The following is a 13,180-nucleotide window of genomic DNA, read 5'->3' on the forward strand; positions in this document are numbered from 1 at the left end:
TTTTTTTTTTTTGGTTTTTCGAGACAGGGTTTCTCTGTACAGCCCTGGCTGTCCTGGAACTCACTTTGTAGACCAGGGTGGCCTTGAACTCAGAAATCTGCCTGCCTCTGCCTCCCGAGTGCTGGGATTAAAGGCGTGCACCACCACGCCCGGCCCGAGAAGACTTTTCTTGATCATCAGTTTGTTTCTCATTAATTATTATTTACTTTTTGCAAAGAGATTATAGTTTTTGAAAATTTGTAAGTCAGGTATAATGGCCCATGCCTTTAATCCCTGTGCTTGGGAGGCAGAAGTGTGTGGGAGGCTAGTAGGGTTTTCAGAGCGACTTCCAAAACAGCCAGGGCTATACAGAGAAATCCTGTCTCAGAAAACAAAACAAAGCACTTTAAATTAGACATCACTTTATATTACTTGCTATTTTCTTTCATTCTTGCTATTTTGGGTGACTAAGAATATCTCCAATATATCTTTGAATGTTTTTCTTACTGTTTTTTAATTTAGTAATTGTTTTATTTTATTTCAGATGACAGCATGGATCCTTTCTGGCCAGCATTACACTGTTTCATGGTGATTCTTGATCGCCTTGGATCTAAGGTATGGGGTCAGCTTATTGACCCTATTGAAGCATTTCAAACCATCATTAACAACGAGAGCTACAACAGAGAGATCCAGAATATACGGAACAGCTCCATAAGGTTCGCTAAATGTTAGAATTTAAAATAACATACCATTGCTGATTTTCTAAGATTTTTTTTCCCCCTCTTCTCCAACCCCTTTCATTTCAGTAATTTCTTTTTATTCTTGATATTTAAGGACCAAGTTAGAACCGGAGCCACATTTTGATGATATGGTTACGTGCAGCCAGATTGTTTATAACTTTAATCCTGAAAAGACCAAAAAGGTATCGAACATTTTTTAAAGCTGAAGTGACTCTGTAGAGACAGTGTTCTGTGTAGTAATTGGTTGTTGGCTTTATGATGGTTAGTCAGTCCGAATCCACTGTTTCATATAGGCCCTTTGGTGCGGCTGATGCATTTCATATGGGTGCATGACCTCTAACCGCAGGGGAATGTCTTGGTAGGAGTAGTAGTAATCAAGCCAACTGATAGGAAGGCTTAAGTATGTGAAGATTTAGATTTGCATTTTCTTGAAGCAATTTTATAATTCAAATGACATTAAGTACAACATATTGGAGAGCAGAAGAACAAAGCTGCAGATTATATTCCTTTTCTACAGATTGGGTACTTGTTTGATACTTGTTTATCTGAATATTTATCATTTTTCCATTTAGGATTCTGGGTGGAGATCAGCCATTTGTCCAGATTATTGTCCAAACATGTATGAAGAAATGGAAACATTAGCCAATGTACTTCAGTCAGATATTGGTCAAGATATGCGTGTTCATAACAGCACCTTTCTGTGGTTCATACCTTTTGTTCAGTCACTCATGGATCTTAAGGATTTGGGTGTGGCTTATATAGTAGAAGTTATTCATCATCTATACTCAGAAGTCAAAGATGTCCTCAACCAGACAGATGCTGTGTGTGACAAAGTCACTGAGTTTTTTATTCTGATTCTAGTATCAGTGATTGAGCTACATAGAAATAAAAAATGTTTGCATCTGTTGTGGGTAAGTTCTCAGCAGTGGGTAGAAGCTGTTGTGAAGTGTGCCAAGCTTCCTACAACCGCATTTGTACGGAGTTGTGAGAAGTCACCTGGAAGTACCTCCAGAGGAGCAACAATAATGTCCTTGGCGTTGCATTCAGTGCCGTCTAACTCTGTCCAGCTTGCTTGTGTACAGTTGATTAGAGGTCTCCTCAAAGAAGGTTATCAGCTTGGTCAGCAAGCACTCTGTAAGCGGTTCTGGGATAAACTTAACTTATTTCTTCGAGGAAATTTGTCCCTGGGTTGGCAATTGACTGGTCAAGAAACCCATGAGTTACAAATGTGTTTGAAACAAATAATTAGAAACATAAAATTCAAAATGCCCCAATATAGCACTTTTGGGGATTCAACTTCTACATTCAAAACTCCTCCATCTTTCAAAGAAGAAAGTGATCAAGTAGACAGGAACCCTAAAAAAGACATTTATTGCTTGGAAAATTGCAGCCCAATATCTTCTAAAGAGCCAATAAAAGCTGACAGCCATCGAGTATTGATGAAAGTAAATACTACAGAAGAGGAGGACTTCAAGCAGCATTACATCGATTTGAATGAAGAAGAGCCTCTTCCAGCCTCTTCTGTTGGAACTGAGTTGTGCTTGAAGAAGAAAAGTGAGGCTCTTTTTTCTGAAAGTGCTCAAGAGCAAGTTAAAATAAGCACAGAGAAGTCTGGAAAAGAAAGCTCTTCATATGCACCACCAAATAGTACTTCAAGAAATGGTCCAGAATGGGGATGTGACAGAGGAGTGATAATATCAGCACATTCATTGACCGATTCTAGCAGTGATTTTATGGAAAAGGTATCTACATCAAATGAAGATGTCTCATTAAAGGATGGCACTGTTGGTAAAACTTCAAAACCAAGTTTCAAAGTACAGAAAGATGAAATTTGTGCAAAGTTATCACATGTCATAAAGAAGCAACACAGGAAAAGTACTTTGGTAGATAATATTATCGATCTAGAGGAAAATACAGCTATATCTGACCTTGAGAACTGTTCAGGAACAGATAGAGGAGCTCTAAAGGAAGATAGCATTGGACACAATGTGCCTTCAGACCCTGTTCTGAATGACAAGCATGAAGAGCAAAAATCTCAAAACAGTTCATTGTTGAAGAAAGAGATAAAGAGTGAGGAGTTGGATAATAGTAGTTCTGATGATGAAGTCAAGCTTCAAATCCAGGAAGGCCATGCTGACGATGATTTGGTATCATTTACAGAAGTTACTGATACACTGGTGAAAACGCCATGTGAGGGTCCCGTAAAGATGGCAGTTGAATCAAGAGATAAGGAAATGAGAGCGAGTACAGTATTGACTTCTAACTTGGTAGAAGGACAGGTGCCTCATGACCGTAGCAAGCTTTTGGTCGCAGGTCGTCAAATAGACCTCTGTAACATAACTTTAATATCTCAAACCACTGTTATTCAATTTCCATCTGGTTTAAGTAAACAGAATTCGTTTCAGCTACAAAAAGATGATAAAAGATGTTTGCCAGCTAACCAAAACAGTGCTGCCACCTGCCATGGACAAGTTATTGTTATTTCAGATTCTGACGAAGAGGATGAGGATGAAGATGATGAAGATGAAAGAAGTAGTGAGGAAAACATCAAACAGAGCAAAGTATGCGTAGGGAAAGAATGTTCAGAGCAGCCAGGTTTGGTAGTTAATACCAGTGTGGAAAAGAAGCTTGTAAAGGAGGAAGAAATGACATGCCCTGAAGAATTTGAAGATTCTGAGTCTCAGGTTTTTGAGTTTGAAAGTTCATCTGAAGTCTTTTCAGTTTGGCAAGATCATAAAATAGACAACAAAAACTTCCTTCAAGAGGAACAAAAGAGCTGTGTAACTCATGTAGCTGATAGTACAAACAATAACTTGGGTTGTGGGGCAGACTCTGTGTTTGAAGAGGTTGTTAGAAACAAAGCAGAGGGTGTTAGAGAGCATGCAGAACCACATAGTAGTGTTTCTGCTGAGGAATTTTGTAAAACTGGAGTAAAAAAACCCAAGAGGAAACGCTGTGACAAAGTTACAGCTGAAGATCCTCAGAGGCCTTCCTCTTCTGTTGGAACTGATCACCGAGGTCTTACTGAAAGTGATTTAAAGAGTGCAGACATGGGGATGGCAACTCTCAGTTCAAGTGCTGAGAGAGATTCTACAGTTGTACAGAAGAAGTCTACAAAGTCTCGAACTCACTCAAAACCTGTTAGGAAAGTTCCAGCCTCTAAGGCTACTAAGAAAACACATTCAGACACTAGAAGAGGACAGACTAAGAGTTCATGTTACATAAGTTGTAGAACTTCTCCTGCTATTGTGCCACCAAAGAAGTTTCGTCAGTGTCCAGAGCCAACTTCAACAGTTGAAAAACTTGGTCTGAAAAAAGCCCCTCGGAAGGCATTTGAGTTGTCCCAGAGGTCTCTGGAGTGTATAGTCCAATTACGTGACCATGGGAAGACTGTTGGAGTAGTTGACGCCCCCAAGAAAGCTAAATTAATTTCTCCTCAGACTCTTTCTATCAAAAATAATAAGCTACTGACAAGCCAGGATCTTCAATTTCAAAGGCTTATGAGATCCAGATCACATCAAAAACGAGACTTGGATTACAAAAATACTGATACTGTAAGAGCAGTGTCACGCATAGTACAGGGATCGGATGTACTTGAAGCAGACTCTGATGAGCCAGGTGATCATAGAACCAGTGAACCACTTGCCATCAGTAATGAAAAACAGTTAGCAAAATGTATGCTTTCCAAACCAGAAGTAGCAGAAGCCTCTTCTGATCCTTGGGCGACAGGTATAACTTGTCTTGTCAACCAGTGTGAATCTAGAGTGTTAAGTGGAGGAGTGCCAACAGATGTGGTGATGGTCTCTGCTTCAGAGGACCCTGTGGATGGAGGTGCTCTCACAGTGCAAGTTGGGGAGGTGGCATCTGTGAAAGCTGCAGAGCCAGAGTCTAGTAGTGATACAGATGATGATAATTTATTCCTAACACAACATGATCCTCAAGATATGGATCTGTGCTCACAGTTGGAAAATAAAACCATTATTGTGGCTCATAAAAAAGATACAGTTCAGAGAGAAGATTCTTTCAGTCGGCCTCAGTTGGAGTCTTTGAGTATCACCAAGTGTAAATACAAAGACTGTGTCGAAACTACAAAAAAACAGGGTGAATACTGCCCAAGACACACTGAAGCAAAAGCAGCAGATGACAACCTGTTTCGTAAACCTGGCTTGCCTCTTTCTGTATCCAGGCCCTTGAGACCTACTACTACCAAGATATTTAGCTCAAGCAGCGCTTCCCGAACTGCCAATCTTTCCAAGTCTTTGGAAAGTACTACACTTCAGTCAGCACTAAAAAATAAGTCAAGTGGAGCACAGCCTAACTTGAAGGTGACACCACCCTCTTCCACGGGTTCTCAGAAGCCAGTGGCTGAGGTGAAAAGTCTGTGCAATATTTTTCATTTTCAGACTCCAAGCAGTTCCAGCAAACAGAGTTACAAGCTTACATTTCGTGAGAACAGGCCTACATCAGCTGCTTCTCCAGTGAACATTCTCTTGCCATCGCAGTCTATCTTTGACACCTTCATTAAAGAGGTCTTAAAATGGAAATACCAAATGTTTTTGAACTTTGATAAGTGTGGTGCTCCAACAAGTCTCTGTCAGTCTATCTCAAGACCTGTGCCTGTCCGATTTCAAGATTGTACAGAATATTTTAATGTTTTTCTACCTTTGATTATATTGAATGCTTTTGAAACAGTAAGTATTCTTTAATTCTTTGCCCCTGCTTTAGATAAAGAAATGGTTATAAGCATATAGCCAGCTTCCTAAGTTTCTATAAGTTTGAGTCTATACTCATTTCAGTGAGAAGTTATTGGAAGGTTTGGAGTTGGCCAGTATTTAGACCAGGGACTAGTAATACACAGTAGCTTATCCTTACCCAACGTCCTTGGTTGTTAGGTAGAGAATAAACGGTGGAAAGGCTAACAGATCTAGTAGACTAGTTACAGGTTGGTTACAGCAATTTGGGGGTAAAATGATAGTGGCTTTGGGCGGCAGCTGTGGAGATGGAAAGGCTATAGGGTACATTTTACAATATATGACTGATGAGTGGAAATTGAAAAGATGACTCTGTTTGGAGGCTTAACCTGGTTATGTTATAATGTTTACTGTCTGCCAGGAGTGAGGTAGAACTTGAGTTCACCTCTCCTGATTTCTAGGCTGGAGCAGTATATGGCAGGAAAGCCCCTGTGGATGTTTCTAGGCAAAAATGATACAGAGTGTGACGATGGGGTTGTGTGTGTGTGTGTGTGTGTGTGTGTGTGTCCGTGTCCCCGTCCTACCCCCCATGAGGAGTAACTGCTTGGTTAACTTTGAGCAGAAGCAGCTCAGCACTAAGAGTTGTTGGTTACGAGGAACTGAGGGCCGGTTGCAGATTTAGCTACTTGACTCAAAAAGTTATTGTAAAACAAAACAAGGTCTCAAAGGTCATTTTTTGTTGTTGTTTGTTTGCTTGTTTAAAAAGTGTAAAGTATCTTTTTACACTAGTAATTTTTTCATAAATTTGGGCTTTGGAGTAGTCATTTTTAACTCACAAAAGATCTCAAAGATACTTCTGGGTTTGATTTGAGCCTTTGGAAGACTAGTATATGTGACATAGAAACCAACAGGAAGAGTGCTTGTGCCAATTCCCAGAGGCTGAGAGAAATGTAGGTCAGATAATCTCATTGTGAAGTGTAGGTACTACCAGTAAGATACCCTCACATGAACAGTATCAGAACCACATGTGACTGCTGAACATGAAAGCTGTCTTATTTCAATTGAGGGGTAGTATTTTTTTTAGCCTTTAAAAGTTTACTTAACGAATATAACCAAATGTGACTAATGGCTGCTAAATTGGGCAGGACAGTTGTGGACAACTTGATAAACCTCACAGACTGATTCTTAGGTTTTCACTTGGGATCTGTTCTGCTTGTCCTTTAGCCCACTTTGGAACATTTTGCTATGTGTAGTGGCTTTTAGCATGTTCTTTATTTCTTAGTTTCTTCTTTTGCTTTGTGTAGGTGGCACAGGAATGGCTGAGCTCTCCAAATAAAGAGAATTTCTATCAGTTGCATTTACGAAAATTTCCAGCTGACTATAAAAAATACTGGGAGTTTCTGAGTAAGTTCATACGCAACTTGGAATATATGATATGATAACTGGAAATTTTTACTTGAGAGATGCCAGAGGCTGGTAATACCCAGTGGGACGAGCATGTATAGCTTTCACCAGTACTACGGACAGCAGCCAGTGATCAGATGACGACAGCCGTGTAAACTCATCTCGTTTAGCTCTTGTTACAATGAGACATTAAGGCAAAAAACATTATTTGAGATAAAAAGAACAAGTGGGCCGGGCGTGGTGGCTCACACCTTTAATCCCAGCACTTGGGAGGCAGAGGCAGGCAGATTTCTGAGTTCGAGGCCAGCCTGGTCTACGGAGTGAGTTCCAGGACAGCCAGGGCTATACAGAGAAACCCTGTCTCGGAAAACCAAACCAAACAAACAAAAAACAAATGGTTAGAAATTCAGTTAATAGGTTCTGTAATTTTAGTGCATGTGTATGTGCTATGTAGAGGAAATATGAACAGATAAAAGAACTGCACACGTGCGTGTGACCGGTGTGTGTGTGTGTGTGTGAGGTAGACTCTTCTGCGTGTGTCTCCCTGGCTGGCCTGGGACTCAGTAGTAGACCAGGCTGCCCTCATTTCACAGAGATCCGCTTGCCTCTGCCTCCCTGAGTGCTGGGATTCAAGGCGCACTGCACACAACACACCTGACCTTCGTACTATTAAATCAGCAGAGAGTGACAAAGAAGTAAAATACAATAGAAATAGTGCCTCTTACATGCCAAATCTATAATATACCCACAGATACTAGTACATTTATGGTAGAGATGGCTTTGTAGTTCTCGAACTCTTGTGGATTGTGAATGAAGCAGACACTGATACTGTTAGGAAGCAGCTCTCATGGGAAGAGGGTTTATAGAGTGACTTAGGTGATAAACCCTGGAACTTGAGTTGGAAGAACTAACTTTTCACATTCAAATTTTACATAGTTTTCAGCAAGCCTTCTCACATGTTAACATCTCACATACGTGGAACAGTGATGAAATCGGGTTAGCATTGCTATAGTACGGAGTATGAGAGAGACCTCATTCATAACATAGCTGTGGTTCCAGTGATGTCTGTTTTCTGTCCTGGGATCCAATCTAAAGTCCAAACATCTGGAGTTGTGCTGACTTCTCAGTTCCCAGTGGTCTAGAGTAGTTCATTCCTCAGCCTGTCTTCACGGCATGTTTTTATGCCAGTTAGTTTGAAGAACACACTCTTTGTTTCCTAGATGTTGCTTTAGACTTGAGGTTTTGTGCATTTGGTAAAAATAGACCAATAGCTTTTCTTGGTAGTAACTGACTCTGATCACCTGATTGCTGAGTATCTTCTGTGAAGTTACTGTTTTCCACAATCTGTGTTGTGCCCCTTTTTTTTCTTCCCTGTTTTTTTTTTGTTGTTGTTGTTGTTTGTTTTTTATAATTTGTTTTGGGATTATGGGATTAGAACCTAGGACCTTTGTATTCCATCACTGTAAATTTCTTGTTAGAAGTAGTTCTTACAACCCCAACCAACTATGGTTAGGTTTATTTAGTATTTTCCTCATGAGCACGCGAGCGTGTGTGTGTGTGTGTGTGTGTGTGTGTGTGTTTGTGTGTGTGTGTGTGTGTAGCTATGGGGGCCAGAGAACAACCTTAGGTTTTGAAATAGGATCTCATTGTCCTGGAACTTACCAATTAGGCTAGACTGGCAGGCCAGTGAGCCAGAGGGAACTCAATTTCCTGCTTGACCATACTAAATTATTACAAGCGTGTATCACCATGACCAATCTTTAAAAAACAAAATTGTGTGTATATGGGTGTGGAAGGCAGAAGATGTTGGATTGCTAGGACTAGAGTTACAGATGGTTATTAGCTATCATGTGAGTATTGGGGGTTTCAACCCAGGACCTATAAAAGAGCAGCCATCTGCTGCCCCCCCCCCCCCCTGCCAACATGCCCAGCCTCTCTATGTGGGTTCTAGGTTTGTAACTCAGGTCCTCAGTGGTTAAGCACTTTGCTGACCAAGCTAGCTCCCTCCCCAGTCCCTTGTATGATATGTTACAGTTACTTCTTTTAGGAGTTGAGCTCCCTCACTGAAGAGAGGGGCTTCCTACCTCACCCCACCCCCACTCCCTGAAACATTGACTCAGGCTTCTTTATTACCTCCTGGCTTTGTTCTTGTGAGTCGCAGGTGTGCTGTCTCTTCTTGCCATTGTTATAGATTGTAAGAATGGAATTCTACAGTCTGTGCACTTGTGTCCTGTCTTTTGCTGCTTGTATTAACATAACAAGATTGTTCATAGTTCTGATTGACTTGCTCCATCTGCCTCATCTCCATTCTTAGTGCTTCACATCAGTTTGTTTCTTAGTGCTCAACTGACTCAGTTGATGATGAACCTTCTTATCGTAGTGCTTGCTTTATTTTCCTGGCCTTGTTTACTTTATATCCCTTGTGTGGAATACCATTAGTATATTTAAGGTATCTTTGTGTACTTAGATCTGTTTCTGAGTTTCTTGAGCCTGTGATTTTGAAATTGGAGAACACAAGAGAGAACTCTGTGGTTAAGAACCAATAGAAAGGCCTGGGCAGAATGGTGGCGCACACCTTTAATCCCACCACTCAGGAGACACAGGCAGGAAGACAGCTTGGTCTACAGAGTGAGTTCCAGGACTCTCTTCCCTCTAGCTCCCCAAAGAACCCTATATTACAACCCTCCTTCCTTTTGTAATTTATTGTTTTCTTTTCAAGACAGGGTTTTCTGTAGCCCTGGCTGTCCTAGAACTCACTTTGTAGATCAGGCTAGCCTCCAATTCACAGAGATCCTCCTGCTTCTGCCTTCCAAGTGCTTGAATTTTAAAGGCTTCCATCACCACCACCTACCTTGTTTTTCATACCTTATAGAATCCTGTAATGAACAATTACAATTGTATTTTTGAAAGTGAGTTAAATGTTTTTGTGAGCTGTCATGTGGGTGTTGGGAATTGAACTCAGGTCCTCTAGAAGAGCAGCCAGTGCATGTTACTTTGTACTTTTTTGGGGGGGTGATGAGGGTAGAGTGGGGTTTGAGACAGGGTTTCTCTGCACAGCTCTTGGCTGTCCTGGAATTCTGTAAACAAGGCTGGCTAGGATTCAAGAGATTTATCTGCCTGAGATTGAAGGCATGCACCGCCACCACCCAGCTGACTCCTTGAACTCTCTCTAAGCCCAGTTGGTGCTACTTTTCTGTGCCGCCTGCATGTGGGGTCATCCACTGGAACCTGTGGAATCCTTTTTTGTAAGACAGGGTTTCTCTGTGTATCTCTGGCTGTCCTGGTACTCACTCTGTAGACCAGGCCGGCCTCGAACTCAGAAATCCACCTGCCTCTGCCTCCCAAGTGCTGGGATTAAAGGCGTGTGCCACCACTGTCAGCGAACCTGTGTAATCTTATCAAGTGTCCATTCTCCTAAAGAAAAGTGACCCTTTCTCCCTTTAACCATCAATTGCCAGTAACTCCTAAGCTTGTGGTGGGACCTGTGCAGCCCTCCTACTCTCCATGCTGGACTTGGAAGCAGCTTGATCTTGGGCAGGTCATATACAGGCCACCACAGCTGCCACTGTTCGCTCTGCATCAGATTTGTACATTGTTATTGGCTTAGGTCACCCTTCAAGTATATAGAGTTCATCAGGACCTTATACTTTGGAACTTAGTACAAAGGTTTAATTTCTTGTAAATTGATCTTGAAATCTGTTAAAAATTGCATAAATGCCAATTTTTGTTTCATAGTTTACTTGGAGGAATCTGAACTTGCTAAACAGCTTCACCCAAAGGAAAATGATCTGGTGTTTCTGGTTCCTGAGAAGAAATATAGGCATGGCATGCAAGATCACAATCACTATTATTGTGGCTATGTTCATAAGTTTCGTCGTACTTCAGTCAGTAAGTAAATAAGGGGTCAGCGAGATGATCATTTGTTGTACATTGTGCTTAGCTTTGTATTTTGTTATATGCCAGGTTGATCAGTTTCCGATTAGAATTCTTTTTCTATTTTCCCACCTAAGATCTTGAGTTTATTGCTTTGTTTTTAATTATGTGTATGTAGGTGTATGCATACAAGTGCAGGTGCCTGCTGAGGCCAGATATGCTGGATCCCCTTGGAGCTGGAGTTAGAGGCAGTTATGAGCTGCCCAGCATCATGGGTATTGGGAAGCCCTACTCAGGTTTGGGAAACCCAACTCAGGTTCTCTGGAAAAAACAATATCTTTTATGTTCTTAACAACTGAACCATCTCTCCAGCCTGAAACCTTTGTGTGTTTGGGGGGGGGGGGCTGGAGGGAGGGAGGAGAGAGGAGAGGGGAGAGGTGGTTTGAAATAGGTTTTGTCTATGTGGCCCTGGCTGTCCTGGACCTCACTGTGTAGACCAGGCTTGCCTTGAACTCAGTGAGTGATCTGCCTGCCTCTGCCTCTCTAGTGCTGGAATTATAGGCAGACTCTGCTACAGCCTGGCTTTGTTTTAATGTCCTCTTCTGATTCTTTCTTCCATCTGTCATTTTTGTGTATCACTTTCAAGTTAAATCTGTTTAATAACCTTGGCTTTTTGACTAATTACTAATGAGAAGAACAAACAATTTGTTGTTATAAGGCAGCTTACGCTTGGAAGTTTACTGTTCCCAGCACTTCCAGCCGTTGCATTGTAGGGTAAGAACGTCTGCCAAGCAATGCGCCTCACTCTTCTGCACATTTGTAGTGTTCCCCAGAGGTGTCAGGATTGATCCTTTGTTACCGAGGGAAGCTGTGGCTCAGAGATACAAAGTAATATAGCCAAGGTTGTTGCTAACATCAATTTGCAGGACAGAATTGAATCTTTTTTTTTAGTCTGGCCTTTCTATATTGCTCAGTTGTTTTTGAGCTAGTTCAAATAATTCTCCTGCCTTAGCCTCTCAAGAAGCCGCTACTACAGACAGGTTGTATCACTAGACATGGTTTAAACCCTGGTTGCAGTTTACTGTGAAGTCTTAAGTTTTTTATATCAATCTGCTTTTTAAGATTTATTTATTTTATACATATGATTACTCTGTAGCTGTACAGATGGTTGTGAGTCTTCATGAGGTTGTTCGGAATTACATTTGGGACCTCTGCTCACTATGGTCGGCCCCACTCGCTCCAGCCCAAAGATTTATTTATTACTATAATTCATTGTAGCTGCCTTTAGAAGCACCAGAAGAGGGAGATCTCATTACGTGTGGTTGTGAGTCACCATGTGGTTGCTGTAATTTGAACTCAGGACCTTCAGAAGAGCAGTCAAGTCAGTGCTCTTACCCACTGAACCATCTCACCAACCCATCAATCTGCTTTTTGGCAGTTGAAACACTAGTATTCTAACTAACTTGCATAAAAAGATGATTTCCTGATTTTTCATCCTTACTTCATTATGTCTTCAAAGTACCATTGATTCTCTTGAGACTCTGTCACCATGATGAATTTATCTGATGTGGAAGATTTTTGATAGGGTTTCTCTGTATAGCCCTGGCTGTCCTGGAACTCACTCTGTAGACCAGGCTGGCCTCGAACTCAGAAATCTGCCTGCCTCTGCCTTCCGAGTGCTGGGATTAAAGGCCTGCGCCACCACTCTCGGCCTGATGTGGAAGATTTATGGCAGGATGTGGCTGAATTTTTGTTTCTGGCTCTTGAAAATGATTATAGTTGCTGATTTATAATTATCTAGTTTGCAAGTTCTTTTTCTGACTCCTTATAGAGCAAAACTTTTGAGCCTCTATATCTGAAAAGCTATAATTTAGACCTTTGTGGTCATCTCTGGTCATTTGTATCTTTCATAAGAGCATCTAATTCATTGCAAGTTTGACTGATTGTTTCTGTGTGTTGCATCCTATATCTAATCATCATCTTTATCACTTTCTCCATAGCACTTTACTCTTTTCGTTTATATGTTTTGAGGCAGGGTTTTTCTGTGTAGCCCTGGCTTTTCTGAAACTTGGAGATCTGCCTGCCTCTGTCTCCTAAGTGGTGGGATTAAAGACATTTGCCGCCATGCCCAGTGCCTGGCTTTTTTTTTAAATTCTTGGTTTGCAGTAGGAAGTGATTGCTTTTTTAATGTGTAAGGGAGAGCCTGTTACCTATACAGAGATACCATATGACTTTCTTCCTAATTGGGTAGCATTCTGAGTCATTGCTGAGTTATCCAGAACTCTACAAAAATACACACTCCATTTTGCTCTTTGGGTCTTGTAATACATAGTTTCCAACTTTTCCTTTGAGCTCTGCCTCACTATATCTGAAATACCTCCTGTCACAGTTCTCTGTCCCACCTCTGTGCTTGCTGAGTCTGTTTGTTGTGCTCTTTCCTCCTCAAAGGACATAGTTTTCATATCTACTCAGTATCCTCTTGTTAGGAAGACA

At 41.3% G+C, this 13,180-nt stretch overlaps 1 protein-coding gene across 4 annotated transcripts in view; it reads left to right on the forward strand.

Annotated features, from left to right (window-relative positions):
• The window catches only part of Setx (senataxin), a 53,839-nt gene that overhangs the window by 17,411 nt on the left and 23,248 nt on the right, over positions 1-13,180 (forward strand). For all 4 annotated transcript variants that reach the window (XM_029536034.1, XM_029536036.1, XM_029536035.1 and 1 more), the window contains exons 8-12: positions 524-695; positions 814-901; positions 1,292-5,410; positions 6,715-6,814; positions 10,550-10,702. In XM_029536034.1, coding sequence (XP_029391894.1) covers positions 524-695; positions 814-901; positions 1,292-5,410; positions 6,715-6,814; positions 10,550-10,702 — 4,632 coding nt within the window. The remainder of the gene's footprint in view (positions 1-523; positions 696-813; positions 902-1,291; positions 5,411-6,714; positions 6,815-10,549; positions 10,703-13,180) is intronic.

Source organism: Mus pahari, chromosome 3 (genome assembly GCF_900095145.1).
Source record: "Mus pahari chromosome 3, PAHARI_EIJ_v1.1, whole genome shotgun sequence".
In the NCBI taxonomy this organism is placed as follows: Eukaryota; Metazoa; Chordata; class Mammalia; order Rodentia; family Muridae; genus Mus; species Mus pahari.